Source organism: Xenopus tropicalis, chromosome 3 (genome assembly GCF_000004195.4).
Source record: "Xenopus tropicalis strain Nigerian chromosome 3, UCB_Xtro_10.0, whole genome shotgun sequence".
NCBI classification, from domain to species: Eukaryota; Metazoa; Chordata; class Amphibia; order Anura; family Pipidae; genus Xenopus; species Xenopus tropicalis.
In genome coordinates, this window is record NC_030679.2 from 77,751,298 (window position 1) to 77,774,088 (window position 22,791).

The following is a 22,791-nucleotide window of genomic DNA, read 5'->3' on the forward strand; positions in this document are numbered from 1 at the left end:
GTACTGGTGTCCTATCTGTAGCTTCTCACATTTCAAGGAGCTGATAGTTCTCTAAGTAAGTGAGAGCTGCTCTTTCTGTTAAATTGTAACCACAGTAAAGCTTCTGTACGGATATAGTATTAAAAAGGGCAAGCGCAAGGAGTCATAAAGGTAAGTGACCCTGAATGAACCCTCTATCTCGGAGATATTATGCTAATATTCCAGTCTGGTCGATTGCTGGCGTCTAGGAATCTATAGTAATCATGTCATAATGTCACAATATAAGCTACAAGGGACTGTATCCCTAATTATACGTTTCATTCATCATAGTGATTGCTTACAGATGTACTGTTTCTGCAGGAGTGAGTACTTATTTATTTTAATTTCAGTGCAACAGTGTTTTCTGAGGTTATTTGAAATAAATCATAATGCACTGCAAGCAGTTATCCTATATTTATATATATATATATATATATATATATATATATATATATATATATATATATATATATAATGTAAATACAGTGACACTGTATACACTGTGCTGTATATATAATACATTGGGCAACACTTACTTTGCATCTGTTACAACATGCTGAACACAAGGTCAGTTGTCAGTTCCAGGTTGCCTGGTGATTCTTAATAATATATGGGGGTTTCCATGCAAGAATAGCTGGAATACTCCCTTGCAGAATTACTCTGTTACAAAACATGGTTCTCAGTACCCTCAAGTGTGCCCCCCAACCCCCTTCTGGAGCAGAGGTGCAGCTCCCTTTAGGACAAATGAATGTAACAGAATGACTGGGCTACATACTGCTATGGTGAGACTAAACTTACACTGAACAGCTATACAGAGGGGAATTAACTCAGATGGAGTCTGTAGGTAATGTCATAAAAGGTGCAAAGTTTGCCCAGGGCTAGTCACCCATGGCAAACAATCAGATGTTTTTAAACAAAATGCAACCTGTTAATTGGTTGCTATAGGTGACTGGACCTGTAAGAGACTTTGTAGCTTTCTGGTTTTTTTTTTCTGGTGTTTCAGTTAAAGGCAATGACACAAGGGGAGAATTGTAACAGTAAAAAAATCAATACTGTGGGCTACAGCTCTCCCCAAAAATGCCTTGCCACATTGGGTGAGTAAAACATATTACTAGTGATGGTCTGGCTTAATCACAGGAAACTTCCCCCCTTTAAAGAGTAATATGTTTTGGTTGCAGTGATCCCAATGTAAGTCAACGGCAAGGCATTTTTAGTGAGATTTGTAGCATGTGGTAGTGTTTTTTAACACTGACTACAAATCTCCCTGTGTATCATTGCCCTTATTTTTTTTACAGTTTATTTATTTAGCCCGGTTCTCTCTTCTAGCTGGTGGTAGAGGATTCTCCAACGACATCCTGCCTGCTGCCTGTTTGCCTAGATTGTTTTATTTTTTTAATGGAGTCGTTTTTTTTTATAAGGTTTGTCACCCGGAGAATTTATGTCCTTTTCTTAATTTCTGGTTCTGGCAATGTAGTAATTTACCAACATGTTTTGCATGCTTCCTCACAAGTCTATTAATCAGCTGGCTTCTGTAACATAAAATGACAGATTCTGCTTGCAAATACATTTACAAGTAACTTTAAAACCTTTGAAAACCTGCAGTGTATGAATACTGAAGAGTTGCTTAGAATTATATTTTCTTTTATTAAGCAAAATGTCAGCCCCTAATCATCTTCCTTTTAGCATTACGGGTAATATCACCCTGAAATGCTTTCCTATTGGCAATAAAGTGAATTGCAGATGGAAAAGCACATGTAGCATTTTGTTTTGTGCAGCCACCAGAAGTTTCCTGCACAGGAAACTTAGGGCTACTTTGCATATGCTTTCCCATCGCTGATTCACTTTATTGCTAGTAGAAAAGCTTTTCAGGAAGATTTGTCGCCCGTGGTAGCCGAGATTTAACCGCAGGCAGTAAATCTTCCCATGTGCCATTACCCCTAGAATAATAACAATGATCTATCAGTTGTCTTGCATACTTTGTACAGTTGTTTCACCAGACTCACACTACAGAATTAGTGGTTTTACATTGTTTGCACATGAAATTGCTATTAAAAGCAATACCTGTCTGACTCTACTTTCTCTGCACTGTTCAGTCACCCACAATAGATCTCTGCTAACGACTCTGAAATGGTCTTTCACCGGCAGCAATAGGAGTCGCCGGTGTAAAGCTCTTTGCATAGCTTTGGTTTTCCAAAGTCACAAGAAGTTGCCTTCAGGAGGAAACTTTGCGTGACTTAGAATTACCTGAGTGATTCGATGACCTTTCCACTGGTGATTCCTATTGTTGCCGGTAGAAAGCCATTTTGAAGTGGTTAGATGCCCGCAATACCAGAGATCTTTTGCCTTAAAGTAGCCATACACGGGCAAATTTAAGATGCTGATTTGGCCCAATTAGCAGCTTATCTTGCCCACATATGGGGCCCTCCAATGGGCCTGCCTGACCAATATCAGGACAAAAATCAGCTAGATTTGAGCAGGTTTAAAAAAAACTCCATTTGGATTAGGACTGCATCAGCTTGTGAATGCGGTCCCTGCCCCAGCAGCCCCTGTCAGTCAGATATTGCCCATTTCAGGGTGGGCACAATGGAGAAGATCCACTCGTTTGCAAACCTTGCTGCGGTTGGATCTTTCAAGTGCATGGCCAGCTTTAGTTCCCACCGGCAATAATTTACATTATCGCTGGTGGGAAGGGATTTGCAGGAGATTGGTCACCCATGGTAGAGGTGATGCAGCTTAATTGTGGGGCAGTGCCTTCTTTTGCAATTTTTCACAAATTTGCATTTATCAGAGTAAGATCATTTTATAATAAAATAACCTATGTCTTGACCAAAGCACATATTTTACTTGAGTTTTTTGTATTTTGATTCATCCTGCTAGACAGTTTTTTGCAATTTCTTTCTAACTTTCAGTTTTGCTATGAACTATAGTGTATGATGTGTTTAGCTGTTGCTGCTGAATATTTATAGAAGATTGTGCATACACGGTGGTTTATAATTGGGGTGGTGGCCAAGGACCCAGAACTCCAGAGGTGTGCTAAACTGTGACAGTAGTCTGGGAATGACATAGACTGGAATAGAGAATTTAGATGTACTTTTTGGAATGGATTTTGCTGCAGTAAGAAGATGACCAATAGTGGAGTTTTATGACTGACTGCTTGTGGGATGCAGGTAGCTACAGCTGGAGAGCTACAGTTTGGTCCCCTCAGTATATTTATTCAAAATATGGTTACTTAGTCAAATATGTCCTATGTACTTTTGTTTTATGGTCCCTAATATTGTGCTGTGGGGAAAGGACAAATGCACTCTGCCCTACTCTAAAGTCATGAAGCCTTTTTCAGTTTAGTCACCCAATTCATCATAAGGAAATTCAATGAAGTTGCATCAGTCTCTGAAAACATACCCGATAAGATACATATAAGTTTAGCCAATCATATGCCTTAGTGCTAGTGAAGCTTGCTAATTAATGAGCTGCGTGTTAGTACTACCCAATTAGCTGTAACAGTTATCTTTCATAGATTAACATGAAACATTGCCATGTTTATAGCAAGAGGAAACCGTTAGATAAGCTGAAAGGCTCAGGACTTTAACCTCGGTTATTTACCTTTCACAGTAGTGACTAACCTACCGTTCTTCAGACTTTGTAGTGTCATGCAATGCTAGCACAACAAGAGCTACAAGACACTGCTGTACCATTACAAAGTAGAGCAGTTCGGCCATTATTGTGATGCCAAATTACAGTTGGGCCTAAAAGAGACCAAATGCCTTGGCTTTCAAACTTTTGTTGACGGCAATCTTATAGTTTTATAGTCTATTATAGCTGGGAGCTGCAGCACATAAGACATTTAGGCAGCATGGTCAGAACACCCACCCAACAGTGCTCCCATAGAGAAATATAGAAATGCATGCTAGAGAACCCCAGAGTACTGCTCTCACATGAAAGGCACCATTTTCTTCCATCTACTGCCTTGCTGTCCAAGAGTTGGTCTTCTAAAGTGCATGGTTACCTGCTGACCAAGCAAAGCTCTTTGCTTTTCTTATTAATTATCTTTCCAGAATGTGTCATATAATGTTTGCTTAGTATCAGTGGAACTAAGATAACTGCTATTTAAAAATGTTTTAAAACACACGGCTGTATGGGTAATGGATGATTTATTACTTTTCATTTCCCCTTTTTTATAATTATTAGCCTAGTTTGTATTTAATTAGGCTACTGGGCTGTGGCACTTTTCAATTTCCATGCATTTCCTAGCAACCCTAAGTACATGTATTGGCCAAATGCACCTAGTAGTTACATCAGCTATGTCTCCCTAGTTGTGTATTGAACAAAAAAGGAAGTCTCACGATTTCTATGCAAAAAATGACTTCAATGACTGTAATGATGCAAATTTAATGAATTGAATAAGTCCTGCTGGTGTTACCCCTGTGTCCGTATCTGACATATATAAGAAATAATGGGAGACCTATACATTTGTTTACAGAGCAGCAAATTTAGTGTCTTTTTTTCTGGCAGTCTGCACCTGTGAATATTTTATATATACCACTAATGGTTTGTTTTGACTGCTGTAGTTCTCTCAAGGGAGAATTGTGAAGGTCATAAGCCATTTGCCTGCCTAGATCCACTTTCCATTCAACTGAATGGAAAGTGCTTTGCCTGTGGCCGGAGCTGCCACTGTTGGATAGGGGCTACTCAAACATTTGCTTTAATGATCCCAAGTGATCTCTCATTGACAGCATCATTGTCCACCAGCAACTTTCAAATTTAAATGAAGCTTCAGGCAGGAAAGGTTTTTTGACTGCCTCAGCTCTTCTAAGGGACACAGATTGGTGACAGCCAGACCTCAGCACCAAAACACTCAAGTCTTTCAGTGCCAAGGTCCACAGATCTGATCTTTGTGCATTAGTAGATGTTTGTCTGCCACTGTATGCACCTACCAAAAGACTGTACTTGAAAGAGCACATTTCTCTTTCTATTTTACACTTGGTCTGTGTGAATGTCAGGAAGAACTTGATTATAGCTGGACTGGAGTGCATATGCTGAGTGCCTATGGAGTCATGAGATATCTGCAGAAAAAGGAGAGTGTAGAACCAGCTTGTGGTGAATGAATCGAACTGCAGTTTACAGGGAGGAGTTAAGGGCAGGTGGTGGGTAAAGCCAGAGTCCAATAAACAGGTCAGAGATTGTAATCAGGAAAATTTAGGAACAAAAGCAGGTCTACAGGGACCAGAAAAGGAGCAGAGGAAACAGGCAGGCATCTGGACAGGAGCACATGAACTAAGCACGTTATTAGGAACCAATCAAGGAACAATTGACCAGCAGGCTGGATCAGAGCTAGTGAACTTAATAACTAATCACCAGTGGCAGAAGTGGCAAGCATATTTAAGTAAGTGACTGCTGTATTACTCACCTAACGAGTTTGGAGGTGAAGAAAGAGAAGGTAAAGAATGATTTTCTGTATTACCTGTAATGAGCTGTAGCAGGTAAACCAAAAGCCTACAGATTTATATCCACTAATGACAAACAGTGGCTGATGACTGGGGCTATTTTGTAGTGCTTTTTTGTAGTTTTTTTTTTCATTTAATTTTCAGCATTCTAGTTATTTGTTTAAATCAGTTGAGGACTGCCTATAATATATGTGATTCCAAAGCCACGCTTGTAAACAAATACACTGGGGACTTGATGTCCTTTGCAGGTCTTCATGGTACCCAAGAGTTGCATGTCCCCACTCAACAGATGGTTTTTTATCCTACTGTGGAGCCCAGATCTCTGCTTTTTATAGGCTTTATTGGGCCTCTCTGGGGTCCCATCTGTAAGCACAGGTTGTTATGTAGCATACCCCCACACAGTCTGTGATGCGTTTGGACATGGTGACAAGACACAGGGAGATTGCTTCACTAACTGTAGGACAGGTGTGTTATTAGGCTTGTTCACACAAATACATATGATCATGATATTTTCCTTTCACACTGGATATTGAAATTAGGTGACCTGTAATAGTTTTATAATCCAGACCTTGAAAATGCAAGTTCCAATTCATATAAGTGCTTTCCAACTACCAGTACTCCAACTATTTATTGATGGGTTACAGAATAGCAAAATATAACATAGTCACACAAAGTTGTTTAGAAAAGTGTGCTGTTTGCCTGCTACATAAGTTTATAGCTGCAAAGGCAGCCCCTGACTATTGCTACAGGTGTCATTATTTTGACAAAGGCATGCATACATTACTATTATTCTTTTTTCATGTATTACTTTACAGACATTATTTATGGTTACAAAAGTCCCAGTTGAGCTTAACATTTAAGGTCTCCATCACATTAATACAGAAAGCACACACATATTATGGTCAGTTTCATCACAGTTTATCTGTATGTATGTTTTTGGAGCGTGGGAAGAAACAGGTATAACCAGGGAAAACCCGCAAAGAACATGCAAAGTAGTGCCCAGCTTGGGATTAAACTGTGGACCCCAACACTGGCGCCTACCCTAAGCCACACTTTAGATCTCATGATTTCAATAGCTTGAAAGGACGTAGGAGATTAAGATATTAATCATTCTAATCCTACTGCTATACATAGTATTTATTCTTAATCAGATGTATATTTATTTCTCTAACAACAAATGAAAATGCTGTGCTACTGCAAGACATGGTTGCAACATTGTGTAATCTGCTCTAGATCTTGCTTTAGTAACACTGCTTCCTTTGACTTTCTTTAATGCTTCCTAAATTACCATGTGTTAATAATAGTTGCATTTTAGTTACACATTAATCTTTGTACAAAAGTTATTAGTTTTGCTTGAAGAATTTTTTTGATTTAATTAACTTGGCTTCTATGCATTCTTTCTACTTTTTTTTGCCTTGTGTTTTTTTTTTTTTGCCTTTACCATTCTCCTCCTGTCCCACTTATTCATTCCCTTATGTATTTGTATTAGGTTTTGTCTGTTCTTCTACTTGTCTGCTGTTCTTTTATCCTCCTTTTACTGTTTTGTGTTCTCTCCTTTCTCCTTCTGTTCCACCTACATTGTTTTCTTCTTTGTTTTTTTTTTTCTGTTTTTCTGTTTTCCTCTACATTTGTGCCTTTTCTTCCTGACACCTATTTCCCTCTTTCTCATTCCCATATATGCCTACTGCTTTTCTTTTTACACCATTTTCTGTTGTTTTCCCTGCTCACTTCTTCCTTCCTCTGTTTACATAGCTTCCTCATGGGCAAGCATAGTTCCCAGGGCCCATGATGTCCTACTTGCACACGTTCTACTGATAACTTAGATCAATCTAAATGTGCATTCTTCTTTGTATATTGCATTCATTACCTCAACTTAAATAAGTTTGGTCAATAGACCAATAAGCAATACCTTCTTAGTCCATAGTTTTTTTTTTTACTAGCAAGGTCTCCTGAGTCTTGTTGGAGAAAGCCAGATAAAGTCTGGTGGGAAAGACAACGCCTTTCATTACATATGTGGGAACTAAGATTGCCCGGTAACAGTAAACCCATAGGAACCAATTAGATGTTTGCTTTTAATCAGGTGACCAGTAAATTCTACCTGCTGAATTGTTCCTATGAGTTACTGCTTTTGGGCGAACTTAGTGTATATTATTATATAAGGGTAAAGGCTGGTGAAAGAGTGTAAAGCTGGCCTTAGATTGACATATCCGCTTGTTTGGCGAGGTCACCAAACAAGCAGATCTTTCCCCGATATGCCCACCTTGAGTTGGGCAATATCAGGTTGTTGTGATCTTTTGGCCAAAGGAATTTTTAAACCCAATTGACATGTGGCTGATTTTTTAACAGATATCGGTCAGGTAGGCTCATCACAGGGCCCTATCTTCAGGTAGTTTGCATGTTCTCCCCATGTGTGTGGGTTTTTATGGGTACTGGTTTCCTTCCATACTCCAAAAACATACAGGCAGGTAAATTTACCCTTGGCCCTTCTGTGTGTGAATGTGTTGGCACTATATAAATACTAGGAAATAAAATAATGTACATTGTTATTTTGTAGCATGATGAAGCAGCAATACCAACAAGATAATCTGGTGCCCTCCTTGGGAAGTATCTCTTTATGAACAGAAACATATATTTTTCCTTTGATTATCACATGCTTTCAAGCAAAAGCTGAAAAGGAAGTCGGTCACACAAAAGTGTTGCTGGGTAACATAAAGTGTAAATCTGGCCCCATATACCTCACCCCCTGAATAGTAAAAATGACTGAAAGAAAGTCTGCTTTATCTTGCTTGTTTCATAGGAGCAAAGCCATATGGGAAATATGGGTGCCTGCTAATTGTAATGGTGGTGAAGTGCCAGGTATTTGCTGCAGAACACTTCATTTTGACATGAATAGAAATGCAGTGGGTTGCGCAGCGCAGGTATTTATTTGCTAATAAAGTGCACTGCTGCCCTTTCAGGGACTATATGCCCATGCAGGATATTCAATGACTAGTCTCATTTATGTCCATGTGAAGTAATCCATGGCAGCTGTCCTAAATTGTTACATAACCAACAAATTGTTTACTTAATTAACCTGCTTAATCCAAATTAGTGCATTCTTTTTCTATGTTGGCACCGCACAACTGTTTCTTTACAGTAACGTCCCAGAGAAAGCTAATGTTTTTGGATACTTGATGAAAAAGGAATAGCTTGATCCCATCATAAATTAAAAATGACCAATACCTCCCTCCCAATATACTAGTCAGTAAGTAGTGTTAAAAGTAGTATAGCTTATATAGTTTAAAGTATCAGCACCGTGGAGGGGCACTGCAGCACTTAAGTCACTTTCACATTAAGAACAGTCTGCTCTATGCATGGATGTTGCTGGCAACACCAGAGATTCATGGCTGGAGCTATTGGAGAACTAGCTAGTAAGAGGCATTGTTGGTTTATTCCATACAGTATGGTTATGAACTTTAATTGTCATGGGTCATTTTTGTATTGGCATTTGAAATAAACTTTTTTGCCTTTTTATCAGAGGTACAACAGAAGAGTGAAAATGTGCCACGTTTCATGGCAGTGTTCTAATTCCTTCTTGGCTACATGCACAAAAGAATTCTTTTATGCACAGATTTAAGAAAGTGTGTTCGGGTCAGAATAAGTGCAGAACTTTGTGCATACACAATTTCCTGCATGTGCTGGCCTCAAAATCTGTGTGTGTGCAGTTTAGAGGGAACATCATCTGATGGTGCCTTTATTTCCTCTTACCAGACAGATAGATTTGATGTGTTTAAAAACAAAGCCATCGTCCAATAAACGTTTTACCTAACAGGAACAACTGAATGTATATTTTTACATAAACATACAAAAGGCAATTTCATCAATGTTATTGAGGATTTAACTGTCCCCCCTTACAAATTTGCTGTTAGTTGAGTTTTAGTGATTGGAATGTTCCCAAGACCAACTGAAAGAAGCTAAACTTGGTGTTGTCAGCATGAGTCAGCACTGAGGGAAACCTGCCTAGGCAGTTTAAGCCTGTGGTATGTCATGGGCCGACTAGTTTTCTTCTGTTTCTGTGTGTGCGTGCTTCAAGTCAGATGCCATCAATGGTGAATCTCAAGCTACGATTTTGGCTAGGTCCTCCCCATAGAACAAGATTGCCCAAATGCTAGCACAGAAGCACACATGAAGGATATTTGTGGGAATAATGATGCTATGATGATGTTGCAGCACATAAATTGGTTTCCTTTCACTCTCATAGATGTACTGAAATTACACTGTAAGCTCCTCATGGGCAGGGAAAAAGATCTGATTTACACATTACATATCCTAGAACCAATGTGGCAATACTTATATTTGAGGATCCCTCTTAATATACCTGTTGTATAAACTTCTTCTTACAAATGACATTTGCGTAATCATCTAATAACGTCCGAGCCATGGTGGTCATTCATGGTTGTTTAAGGCTGTTAGGCCAGTACTGTAAGTGAACATGTGAGGGCACATATGGAGCGCCATAATTATTTCTCCTGAACAAAGGAATAGGGATGTGTTTCTATTTTAGCAAAGGCACCTGCTTTCAGTAGTTTCTTTCATTAACTTCATGTATTTCTTTTACTTTTTTTAGTGAGAAATAAATAAAAACAGAATTTGGAGTCATTTATAATTTTGGCTTTGTTTAAACTTTTGGCCTTTGGCTGTTCTGAACTTTGGAAAGGAGCCACGATAAACAGATCTCATTGTATGTTTGGCACAACTAAACTCCAAGAGGACATTTAACTATAATATTAGTATTAGGGAGTTGAATAACCCAGCAACGTGTTTATCTTCGCTTAAATTCTGCTGTCTAAGTTGAAAGTGCTGACATTTGTCCATGACTTGTCTGGTCTGGCAGTGATCCAGGCAATTGCACCACATGGGTTGTGCACATTGATGCTTCCTGTTTTCGAAGAAGATTCTTGAGTCATGCAGTTTGTTGTATTTACATTCCATAAGTAATGCTGTATCAAAACTTTCTATATAAGTGCTTTGTGTTATAGTTCTTTGTTTAATTCTAGCTAATACACTTGAGTTGAACTATGAGAGGCTAACGTGACTCTTGATCTTTGCAACAGGCAATGTCAAAATTGGAGTTGTAATTCAACAACATTTAGAAGTTGCAGGTTGTCTATTATTCCAGGCTTATATTTTAATGGAACATCAATACATCATTGTGCTCATATCAGTTTGAGCACAGTTCCCTAGTGTCCATGTATACACTTTCACATTAGGGTGAGCAGATGCATTGGTGCTCTATGTAAATAGCTGCAAGTTGCTACCTACATGTGTAGCTTCAGTGTGCGTTACATTTTGTGTCTAAGTTAGTGTCTTGCTCTTGCATCTGTAACTATGGCCCATTAACTGCTTAAATGTTGCACAAATATTTTAACATTTTTAGATTATATATGCAATAGAAGGGTTTCTTTTTCCTATTGACACCCTTTGGACGCTTTCACAGAACTATGCTCTGTATATAAACTGTTGGGTGCTCTTTCACTTTGTCAGTTTTACTATTTTATGGTTGACTAAAACTCTCTGGTTCAGTATTTGACTATGCTGGATGCATAGTCAAATGCATACATCTCAACATTTGGAAAATGGAAAGAGGGACAAAAAGAATGGGTTTTAACCATGCCCATTTTCGTGACCACACCCCCTAAATACCACTCCCATTTGACTAAATTTGGCAGTTTATTTAAAGTTTGAACACATTTCTGGGGGTTTTGTGGTCTTGTTTTATGTGTTATTACAGTTTAAGTTCTAAAAAAAAAAAAAAAAGCTGAAATTGCCCTTTAAACTGCAAGTCTCAGTTTCCCCAAGAGACCTGTTTAACTTATTAGTTTCAGTTGTATCTCAGTAAAGGTGGGGTTTGTTAACTTTCTCTGCTAAAAGCTACTTATTTAATTTAAATGTGAGAAACAATGTTTCTAAGTGCAGCTGAAGCTTGTTAACTGGGCTCCTTTTTAATTAAATTTGTATCTTTTTTAGAATTCAGTGCAGGAGATCAAAGGGAAATGAGGGACTTTTCAGTAAGAATCCAGCACTGCGGCCTGAGCTGTCAAAAGAGGGACTGTCCCGCGAAAATCGGGATAGTTGGGAGCTATGTGAATTGTAATTGTACTAGATATGGATATTTTAAAAGTCATATACAGTGAGGAACATAAGTATTTGAACACCCTGCGATTTTGCAAGTTCTCCCAATTAGAAATCATGGAGGGGTCTGAAATTCACATTGTAGGTGCATTCCCACTGTGAGAGACAACATTTAAAATAAAACAAAATCAGGAAATCACATTGTATGATTTTTAAAGAATTTGTATTGCACTGCGGCACATAAGTATTTGAACACCTGGCAATCAGCAAGAATTCTGGCTCTCAAAAACCTGTTACACTGCCTTTAAATAGTCCACCTCTACTCCACTCATTAATTTAAATTAGTAGTTACATAGTTACATAGTTACATAGGGTTGAAAAAAGACCAGTGTCCATCAAGTTCAACCCATCCAAGTAAACCCAGCACACACAACCCACACCTACCAATCTATACACTCACATACATAAACTATAAATACAACCACTAATACTAACTGTAGATATTAGTATCACAATAGCCTTGGATATTCTGATTGTTCAAGAACTCATCCAGGCCCCTCTTAAAGGCATTAACAGAATCTGCCATTACCACATCACTAGGAAGGGCATTCCACAACCTCACTGCCCTCACCGTGAAAGACCACCTACGCTGCTTCAAATGGAAGCTCCGTTCCTCTAATCTAAAGGGGTGACCTCTGGTGCGTTGATTGTTTTTATGGGAAAAAAGTACATCCCCCATCTGCCTATAATCCCCTCTAATGTACTTGTACAGAGTAATCGTGTCCCCTCGCAAGCGCCTCTTTTCCAGAGAAAACAACCCCAACCTCGACAGTCTCACCTCATAGTTTAAATCTTCCATCCCGTTTAGTTGCACGTCTCTGCACTCTCTCCAGCTCACTAATATCCTTCTTAAGGACTGGAGCCCAAAACTGCACTGCATACTCAAGGTGAGGCCTTACCAGGGACCTATAAAGGGGCAAAATTATGTTCTCATCCCTTGAGTCAATGCCCTTTTTTATACAAGACAGCACTTTATTTGCTTTAGTAGCCACAGAATGACACTGCCTGGAATTAGACAACTTGTTGTCAACAAAAACCCCTAGATCCTTCTCCATTAAGGATACCCCCAACAAACTACCATTCAGTAGATAGTTTGCGTTTATATTAGTCCTACCAAAATGCATAACTTTGCACTTATCAACATTGAACCTCATTTTCCAGTTTGCTGCCCAGTTTTCCAATTTTGTCAAATCGCTCTGCAAAGCGGCAGCATCCTGCATGGAACTTATAGTTTTGCACAATTTTGTGTCATCAGCAAAAATAGAAACAGTACTCTCTATGCCCACCTCCAGGTCATTAATAAACAAGTTAAAAAGCAAAGGACCAAGGACTGACCCCTGCGGTACTCCACTAACCACACTGGTCCAATTAGAAAATGTTCCATTTACCACCACTCTTTGTACTCTATCCTTCAGCCAGTTCTCTATCCAATTACAAATATTATGTTCTAGGCCAATATTCCTTAATTTGATCATTAACCTTCTGTGAGGTACTGTATCAAACGCTTTAGCAAAGTCCAAGTAGATGACATCAACTGCCATTCCAGCATCGAGGTTCCCACTCACCTCCTCATAAAAGGCGACTAAATTAGTCTGGCAAGATCTGTTACGCATAAAACCATGCTGGCACAAACTAATAGTATTGTGAACTGCAATGTATTCAAGTACCCTATCCCTTATTACCCCTTCCAAAATTTTTCCTACTACTGATGTCAGACTAACAGGCCTATAGTTTTCAGGCTGAGAACGGGAACCCTTTTTAAATAACGGCACCACATTAGCAATCTGCCAGTCTCTCGGCACCATGCCAAACCTCAATGAATCCTGAAAAATTAAGTGAAGAGGTTTGGCACCTGTCTGCGCTCTTTAAAGACACCTGTCCACCCCACAGTCAATCAGACTCCAACTACTTGAGGAAGTGATGGGGGTAACAGAGGGAGCTGAATCCTTATGGGTTGAGCTTCTCACAGATAGTAAAGAATCTACCAAGCTAATTGTAGGGGTATGCTATAGACCCCCTAATGTAAGCGAAGAGGAGGAGGCCCAGCTCCTGTTGCAAATAGAAAAGGCTGCTAGTTTGGGACAAGTGATAATAATGGGGGATTTTAATTACCCTGATATTGACTGGGGCAATAGTACTGCCAGGACAGTAAATGGGAACAAGTTTATAAACTTGCTGCACGACAACTTTATGTCACAGGTTGTTGAGGAGCCAACCAGGAACCATGCTATACTAGATCTAGTGATCTCTAATGACCCAGAACGTATAGCAAATGTGCAAGTGGTTGAACCCCTGGGTAATAGTGACCATAATGTTATTTCATTTGATGTTTGGTGCAGGAAACAAATTTACACGGGGGCAACAAAGACACTGAATTTTAGGAAGGCAAATTTTAGCTCCTTAAGGGCAGCGCTTCAGGGCATAGATTGGGGCATTATGTTTTCTGATAAAAATACAGAGCAGAAATGGTTGTCATTTAAAATGATATTAAATCATTACTGTTCTCAATTCATTCCATTAATAAGAAAAAGTAGAAGTGTTAAGAATCACCCCATGTGGCTTAACTCTGAGGTAAAGAAGTTAATAGGGAAAAAAAGGAAAGCTTTTAAGAAATATAAGTCAGAGGGGACAGTAGCTGCGTTTAATGATTATAAACACTATAACAAGTGTTGTAAAACAGCAATCCGGAAGGCAAAGATAGAAAATGAGGAGCGCATCGCGGCCGAGGCCAAGACTAACCCCAAAAAGTTTTTTAAGTATATTAATAGTAAAAAGATGCAGGTTGAGGGTGTGGCCCCATTGAGTTATAATAACAATATGGTTACAGCGGATACAGAAAAGGCAGATGTGCTTAACCAGTTCTTTTCTTCTGTGTATACAGTAGAGGAGCCAGTGGGCCAAGTCTCACCCAATAGCTTCACTGTTGCCTCAGCTCCAACTATACAGTGGTTGGCACAGGATATGGTGCTTAAAGGGTTACACACGATAAATGTAAACAAGGCACCTGGGCCAGATGGAATACACCCTCGGGTACTGAGAGAGCTAGGGGCAGAATTGCAGTGGCCCTTGTTTCTGATATTCTCAGACTCTCTTTCATCAGGTATGGTACCTAGTGATTGGAAGAAGGCGAATGTCACTCCCATATTTAAAAAGGGAATAAGATCTCAGCCTGGCAATTATAGGCCTGTAAGTTTGACATCCGTGGTGGGCAAGTTATTTGAAGGCTTGTTAAGGGATCACATTCAAAATTATGTAGTGGAGAATGGCATTATGAGCAGTAATCAGCATGGCTTTATGAAGGACAGGTCATGTCAGACCAATTTAATTGCTTTTTATGATGAGGTAAGTAAGAAGCTGGACAGTGGGGATGCAGTAGATATAATCTATTTGGATTTTGCCAAAGCATTTGATACCGTTCCCCACAAACGACTGCTTTCTAAGCTAAGGTCTATTGGTCTTAGTGAAGTCGTTTGCACATGGATAGAAAACTGGCTACAGGATCGGGTACAGAGGGTGGTTGTTAATGGTACATTCTCTACTTGGAGTAAGGTTCTCAGTGGGGTCCCTCAGGGTTCTGTACTGGGTCCACTTTTGTTTAATTTGTTCATAAATGACTTAGGGGAGGGTATTATGAGTAATGTATCAGTGTTTGCAGATGACACAAAACTCTGCAGACCAGTCAATTCTATCCAGGATGTGACATCCCTGCAGCAGGATCTTGACCAACTGGCAATCTGGGCAGCTAAGTGGCAGATGAGATTTAATGTGGATAAATGTAAGGTCATGCACCTGGGATGTAAAAATATGCAAGCCCCGTATAACCTTAATGGGACTGCACTAGGCAAATCCATAATGGAGAAGGATCTTGGAGTCCTTGTAGATAATAAACTTGGCTGTAGCAAGCAATGCCAGGCAGCAGCTGCAAGGGCAAACAAGGTTCTGAGCTGTATTAAAAGGGGTATAGATTCACGGGAGGAGGGGGTTATTCTTCCCCTTTACAGAGCACTGGTAAGGCCCCATCTAGAATATGCTGTTCAGTTTTGGTCTCCAGTGCTCAAACGGGACATTATTGAGCTAGAGAGGGTCCAGAGAAGGGCAACTAAGCTGGTAAAGGGTATGGAAAGTCTCAGTTATGAAGAAAGACTGGCCAAGTTGGGTCTGTTTACACTGGAGAAGAGGCGCTTAAGAGGTGACATGATAACTATGTATAAATATATAAGGGGATCATATAATAACCTCTCTAATGTTTTATTTACCAGTAGGTCCTTCCAACGGACACGAGGGCACCCACTCCGTTTAGAAGAAGGGAGGTTCCATTTAAATATTCGGAAAGGATTTTTTACAGTGAGAGCTGTGAAGTTGTGGAATTCCCTCCCCGAATCAGTCGTACTGGCTGATACATTATATAGCTTTAAGAAGGGGCTGGATGGATTCTTAGCAAGTGAGGGAATACACGGTTATGGGAGATAGCTCTTAGTACAAGTTGATACAGGGACTGGTCCGATTGCCATCTTGGAGTCAGGAAGGAATTTTTTCCCCTCTGAGGCAAATTAGAGAGGCTTCAGATGGGGTTTTTTTTGCCTTCCTCTGGATCAACTTGTAGTTAGGCAGGTTAGGTATAGGCATTATGGTTGAACTTGATGGACGTATGTCTTTTTTCAACCCAACTTACTATGTTACTATGTTACTATGTTACTACCATGGGCAAGACCAAAGAGCTGTCAAAAGACACCAGAGACAAAATTGTGGACCTTCACAAGGCTGGAAAGGGCTACGGGGCAATTGCCAAGCAGCTTGGTGAAAATAGATCAACTGTTGGAGCAATTGTTAGAAAATGGAAGAGGCTAAAGTCGACTGTTAGTCTCCCTACGACAGGGGCTCCATGCAAGATCTCACCTTGTGGGGTAGCACCGATGATAAGAAAGGTGAGGAATCAGCCCAGAACTACAAGGGAGGAGCTGGTCAATGACATGAAGAGAGCTGGGACCACAGTTTCAAAGGTCACGTCATGGTTTCAAATCATTGCACGGTAGGTTCCCCTGCTCAAGTCATCACATGTCCAGGCCCATCTGAAATTTGCCAATGACCATCTGGATGATCCAGAGGAGGCATGGGAGAAAGTCATGTGGTCAGATGAGACCAAAGTAGAACTTTTTGGTCTAAACTTGGAAAAATAAGGATGAGCATCCCAAGAACACCATCCCTACTCTGACGCATGGGGCTGGTAACATCATGCTTTGGGGGTGCTTTTCTGTGAAGGGGACAGGATAAATGCACTGTATTAAGGAGAGGATGAATGGGGCCATGTACTGTGAGATTTTGAGCAACAACCTCCTTCCCTCAGTTAGAGCATTGAAGATGGGTCGTGGCTGGGTCTTCCAACATGACAATGACCCGAAGCACACAGCCAGGATAAACAAGGAGTGGCTTCGTATGAGGCATATCAAGGTTCTGTAGTGGCCTAGCCAGTCTCCAAACCTAAATCCAATAGAAAATCTTTGGAAGGAACTGAAACTCCGTGTTGCTCAGCGACAGCCCCAAAACCTGACAGATCTAGAAGAGATCTGTGTGGAGGAGTGGGCCAAAATCCCTGTTGCAGTGTGTGCAAACCTGGTCAAGAACTACAGGAAATGTTTGGCCTTTGTAATTGCAAACAAAGGCTTCTGTACCAAATATTAACACTGATTTTCTCAGGTGTTCAAATACTTATGTGCAGCAGTGCAATACAAATACATTCTTTAAAAATCATACAATGTGATTTCCTGAATCTTTTTTTTTTGAATGCTGCGTCTCACAGTGGGAATGCACCTACAATGTGAATTTCAGACCCCTCCATGATTTCTAAGTGGGAGAACTTGCAAAATCGCAGGGTGTTCAAATACATATGTTCCTCACTGTAAATACACATAAATCAAAGGTGGCTTATAATTATTGTCTCTATATAAGCAGCCTAACACACACACACACACGTTCATTGTGAAAGGAAAAAATGCAACAAATGTAAAATATCAATTATACAGTGATAAGGTAAAATACTAAGACATTGATGAGAAACATGATATTAGCAATGCAGAAATATTTTCAATGCAATAAATAATAATAATACAACATGATCAATTTGATATAACACAACATCTGAAAATAAATATATTTATAAATAAATAGAAATAGAAAATTAAAATAATAAGTAAAAGGGGGAAGAAGGAAGGGAAGAAAAGGAAAAAGATAACTTTAAAGGACAAGGCAATGCAAAATATAATTTTTTGCCTAAGAAAAGAAAATTCTAAGCAGCTTTGCAATATACATTTGTTACAAATTTGAAATGATTTTTTCAGAAGCAGTGTTTGCCTGTCCTTTTCTATTCTCTGCCCTGGTGGCTCTGACTGTTGAAACAATGTAACACAAGGCAGCAGCCTGACAGACCTGCCTTGCTGCAGGAGACTGACAGTTGCAACATTGTTTAAAAAGTAACAACCAGGATGTCAGCAAATGCTGCTTTCTGCAGCAATTACATTTACAAATAACTTTTAAAGCACTACAAATTTTTAATTATTTCATATTGGAAAATTGCTTAAAATTATGTTTTCTTTTATTATGCAAAAATTATTTTTGGGGTTGACATGCCCTTTAACACTGTCAAATACATTAGATGGGTATCAAGTTCATTCCCTATTCAATCCCATGGGTGAGATAGTATTCAAGGTAAAAATCCAGAAGGAGGGATAAGCCTGGATCATCTTTCCTAACACCTGGGGGCTGATTTACTAACCCACGAATCCGACCCGAATTGGAAAAGTTCCGACTTGAAAACGAACATTTCGCGACTTTTTCGTATGTTTTGCGATTTTTTCGGATTCTTTACGAATTTTTCGTTACCAATACGATTTTTGCGTAAAAACGCGAGTTTTTCGTATCCATTACGAAAGTTGCGTAAAAAGTTGCACATTTTTCGTAGCGTTAAAACTTACGCGAAAAGTTGCGCATTTTTCGTAGCGTTAAGTTTTAACGCTACGAAAAATGCGCAACTTTTCGCGTAAGTTTTAACGCTACGAAAAATGCGCAACTTTTCGCGTAAGTTTTAACGCTACGAAAAATGCGCAACTTTTTACGCAACTTTCGTAATGGATACGAAAAACTCGCGTTTTTACGCAAAAATCGGATTGGTAACGAAAAATTCGTAAAGAATCCGAAAAAATCGCAAAACATACAAAAAATCGCAAAATACCGATCATTACGAAAAAAACGCAATCGGACTCATTTCGACCCGTTCGTGGGTAAGTAAATCAGCCCCCTGGTGTTATTCTATCTATCACTTGAAAAAAAATCACATCATTTATCTTTGTGACACTCAAGGAGGTGTTTAGCTATAGTGGAACTCATATCTTTTTTTAAAACCACTTTTAATATGCTCTCAGATGCCCTTCCTAATGAGTGTAATTGTTTTTCTAACATGCTGTAAACAACACTCACAGGTATCCAAATATTCCACTCTGTTAGTACTACAGTTAAATAAACATAGCCTGTTTAGCTCTTCAGCAGTCTGCGTCTCCTTGCAGTATTGTGTTGGCTTGTGTGATGGACAGTTAAAGATGGCAGGTGTTAAGAACAGGGCTGGCCTGCAGCTGATGCTGTGCATTGCATAGTGTAGAGCAGGGGTCCTCAAACTTGCCCCCCCAATGTCATTTACCTGGCCCCACCCCTCACCCCTGGCTACTACCTGTCTGCCTCAGTGTTGTCCTTGGCCCCAGCGCATCACTTCACTGCGTCACACCAGCCGGCTCGAATGATGTGTCCAGCCAGTGTGACGTGGTGAAGTGATGCACTGGGGCCGAGGACCAAGCTGAGGCAGACAGGTAGTAGCCAGGGATGAGGCCACGCCTAGCCAAGTCACTTTCACTACGCAGACAGGTAGTAGCCAGGCCCAGAGCAGGGCCCCCTAGTTACTACTAGCCGCTCAGTTACTAGATGCCTACACAACAGCAGGCCAGCAATGCTGCCAGTCAGGCCCTAAAGCCCATAAAATGTTTTATTGCTCATGTTTTTTTGCACTACAAATAAGATATGTGCAGTGTGCATGGGAATTCATTCATGTTTTTTTTTTCCCCCAAACTGTAGTCCAGCCCCCCAACAGTCTGAGGGATCGTGAACTGGCCCCCTGTTTAAACAGTTTGAGGACCCCTGGTGTAGAGCACTGCTAGGCCCAGGGAAGACATGCTGTCTGTATAAGCACTATTATTATTATTAACATTTATTTATAAAGCGCCAACATATTCCGCAGCGCTGTACAATAAGTGGGTTTCATACACTGGACATACAGAGTAACATATAAAGCAATCAATAACCGATACAAGAGGTGAAGAGGGCCCTGCCCAAAAGAGCTTACAATCTACAAGGAGAAAGGGTTGAGACACAAGGAGAAAGGGTTGAGACTAAGTTGCACACTCATGCACCCTTTAGTGCTGTTGCACTTTTTCTCCAGGTTTTTGAAAATGTGCATCTCTCTAAAGCTGTGCAATGGCAAACACCAGATTAAATGTATTTGTTTTATTCCAGTGTCATTTACAGGCATCAAAGACCAAGAAATATTAAAAACATGCTATGGAATTAATTTCGGGGGAAGATGATTGTCTTTGCCAGAGAGAGATGTACTGCGTGGAGCGGCCAGTATTCACCCAGGAATATGTAGAGGAACAGCTGCATTTGCGGAAAGATGAGCCAAAATCACTTGTTCATAAAATTAAACAGTCATGTCGGTGAGTACATAGGTACATGTTACTTTTAGAAGTTGAATACAACATTATATTTATTGTGTTATTAAATCAAATACTACTGTTTATTTAAAGGATGTTTAAAAGCTAATTAGTGAGATTAAAAACCGACACTGAAAGCAAACACTGCAACAAAATAACTATTTGTCAGATTTAGCTTCCATCATCTTTACTTCATACTGCAATACAAACAGCAGTCTTGGTGTAAATAAACATATGGTGGTTTTGCTATAAAGAATGCAGTAAGGAAGCATGCTTTAGTCTCACTTTCATGCCCCATTGTGACACATTTGGGATTCTTGCTTTTGTTACTTAATATCCAGAAAGATGCATTTACTGTTGGTTCTTGTAACATTTCTTTCCTGGTGCCTACTTACTTTTTTCCATCAACACTGTAATTTAATTCAAATTTATATTAAGTTGTAATTTATATTATCATTTACCTTTTTTTAATTACATTTGTTTTTAGTCAGTAGAAACAAAAATTTGACAGGTTAAAATGTAATTTAGTTAATATTTTATAATATGCATGCCAGACCTTTTGCTGTGTACGTACTAGCTGTTAAAAGCCTAGGTGTTTTATACTAATACATCCTGTTCCTCTTACATAATATATCAGGCATCCCAGTCATAGTTTGAGATAATCTTCTCTAAATCCTCCCTAAACACTCATTATTTATGCTATGATTCACTATTCTTGGGAAGCTGCTAACATTAAGCCATGACAAGAACAGAGCCATGGAAACAAGGTGCTAAAGGCCAAACATTACACATGCTGTATGTTCCTGAGAGGCCTAATATACTTTATATAGTAAGCCAAGAGTATTTGGGCAAAGGAGCAATGACAAAATGAAGGAAGCATAATACAGGTATGGGACCTGTTATGCAGATGAATAAGGGGTCTTTCTGTAATTTGGATCTCTATACTTTGTCTACTAAAAATGATTTAAATATGTAATAAACTCAATAGGCCTTCCTGTATCCGGAGCTTATTGGATAACAGGTTTCCACATAACAGATCCCATACCTGTTTGGGCAAAATTTGCAAACCTTTTATCTGTTTAGTATATATTGTTCATTTTTTGGGTTGAAACAATTTACGTTATTGCATTTCATTATTCTGTGTTAGAAGCATAACAAATATCACAGTCTTACGATAATGACATCTCTCTTCTTGTTTCTATGAGTTCTTTTAATATGTTCTATCCACAGTTTTTCTAAAATAGTTTGCTTTTAAATTTTTTAAAAGCTTACAGTTTAATGTTCAAGATACTGTTTACCATTAATAACAGTAATACAAATGTGCGTACAAGTCCGTATTTATTTTATTTAATGAGCAGTTATATTTTTACGGCATCCTTAGTTTAAATTAGAAAAACATTTTGCATCATCAGAAGTCTCTTATTTTAGTTCTTTAAAGCAACCAAAAGGAAACTTTGACTTTTAATATCCACAAAGCTCTGTGTGTGAGAACTTTATGTTTGCATCCTTCAGTCTGGATTTGCAAGGGACCACCCATCTCTGGCGATCCAGTTGTTTGGCCCATAGATTTGTGCAGTCTGGCCATCCACATGTATTGTCGAATCACATTTTAACTGACCAATAATCCTAGCAGCTAAATAGTGTAATTTTAATGAATACAGTGTAGAAAAGGAAGGTCTCTAGAATATTGCAAATAATGCAGATTAAATATTTATCATTTATTAGTCAATATCTTGGTCTTCGGAAAACAAATGTTTTTTTTTTCTATTTATCAATACATTTTCTCCATTAACATTATTGTTCCTCTTGCAGATGCACTTCCAAAAAGGCAAAATCACAACTTTACAGTTTTATTCCAATACTAAAATGGTTGCCACGATATCCAGTAAAGGAGTATCTCTTAGGAGATGTGATATCAGGGCTGAGCACTGGCGTGATGCAACTTCCACAAGGTTTGTAGTAAACTGAGTGCAAAATGACATAACTAAGTTCTACTGGGCCCCACAGTGAAGGCTTCCAAGGGCCCCCTTAAACTTTAGGACTAAGATATTTTTCATAAACGTATGTTGACTGCTTATCAATCAGTAGGCCACCTGCAGTATACGGTCGGTGCCCCCCCCCCCCCAGCAATACCAAGATCACAAGATCACTCCCCTGTGTGTGCAGTATTAATCAATACCAGCTTGTAGCTTAAAGGGGTTGTTCACCTGTGTACAACATTCCCAAATCTAACTGTTCACATTAATAGAACAATCTTTGCCATATACATAGTTAACAGTGTGCAGCTGATCCTTCACTTCTGTGCTGGGGGGGTCAGTGACCGCCTATAAACGCTACAGTTGCGTTTTTACTTCCGTATATGATATAATGCATAGTACTGGCAACTGGTGAGCATATAGGACGTTCTCAGG

The 22,791-nt window shown here is 39.3% G+C and overlaps 1 protein-coding gene across 3 annotated transcripts in view; it reads left to right on the plus strand.

Annotated features, from left to right (window-relative positions):
* Window positions 1-22,791, plus strand: part of slc26a5 (solute carrier family 26 member 5) — a 47,387-nt gene continuing 24,596 nt past the window's right edge. Inside the window, exons 1-3 of one of the 3 annotated variants that reach the window (XM_031899020.1) lie at window positions 1-55; window positions 20,184-20,383; window positions 22,193-22,332. In XM_031899020.1, coding sequence (XP_031754880.1) covers window positions 20,229-20,383; window positions 22,193-22,332 — 295 coding nt within the window. In that variant the 5' untranslated portion in view covers window positions 1-55; window positions 20,184-20,228. Of the gene's footprint in view, window positions 151-5,236; window positions 5,399-20,183; window positions 20,384-22,192; window positions 22,333-22,791 lie in introns of those variants that run through there. The other 2 variants (XM_012960005.3, XM_002933105.4) reach the window with 2 other exon arrangements.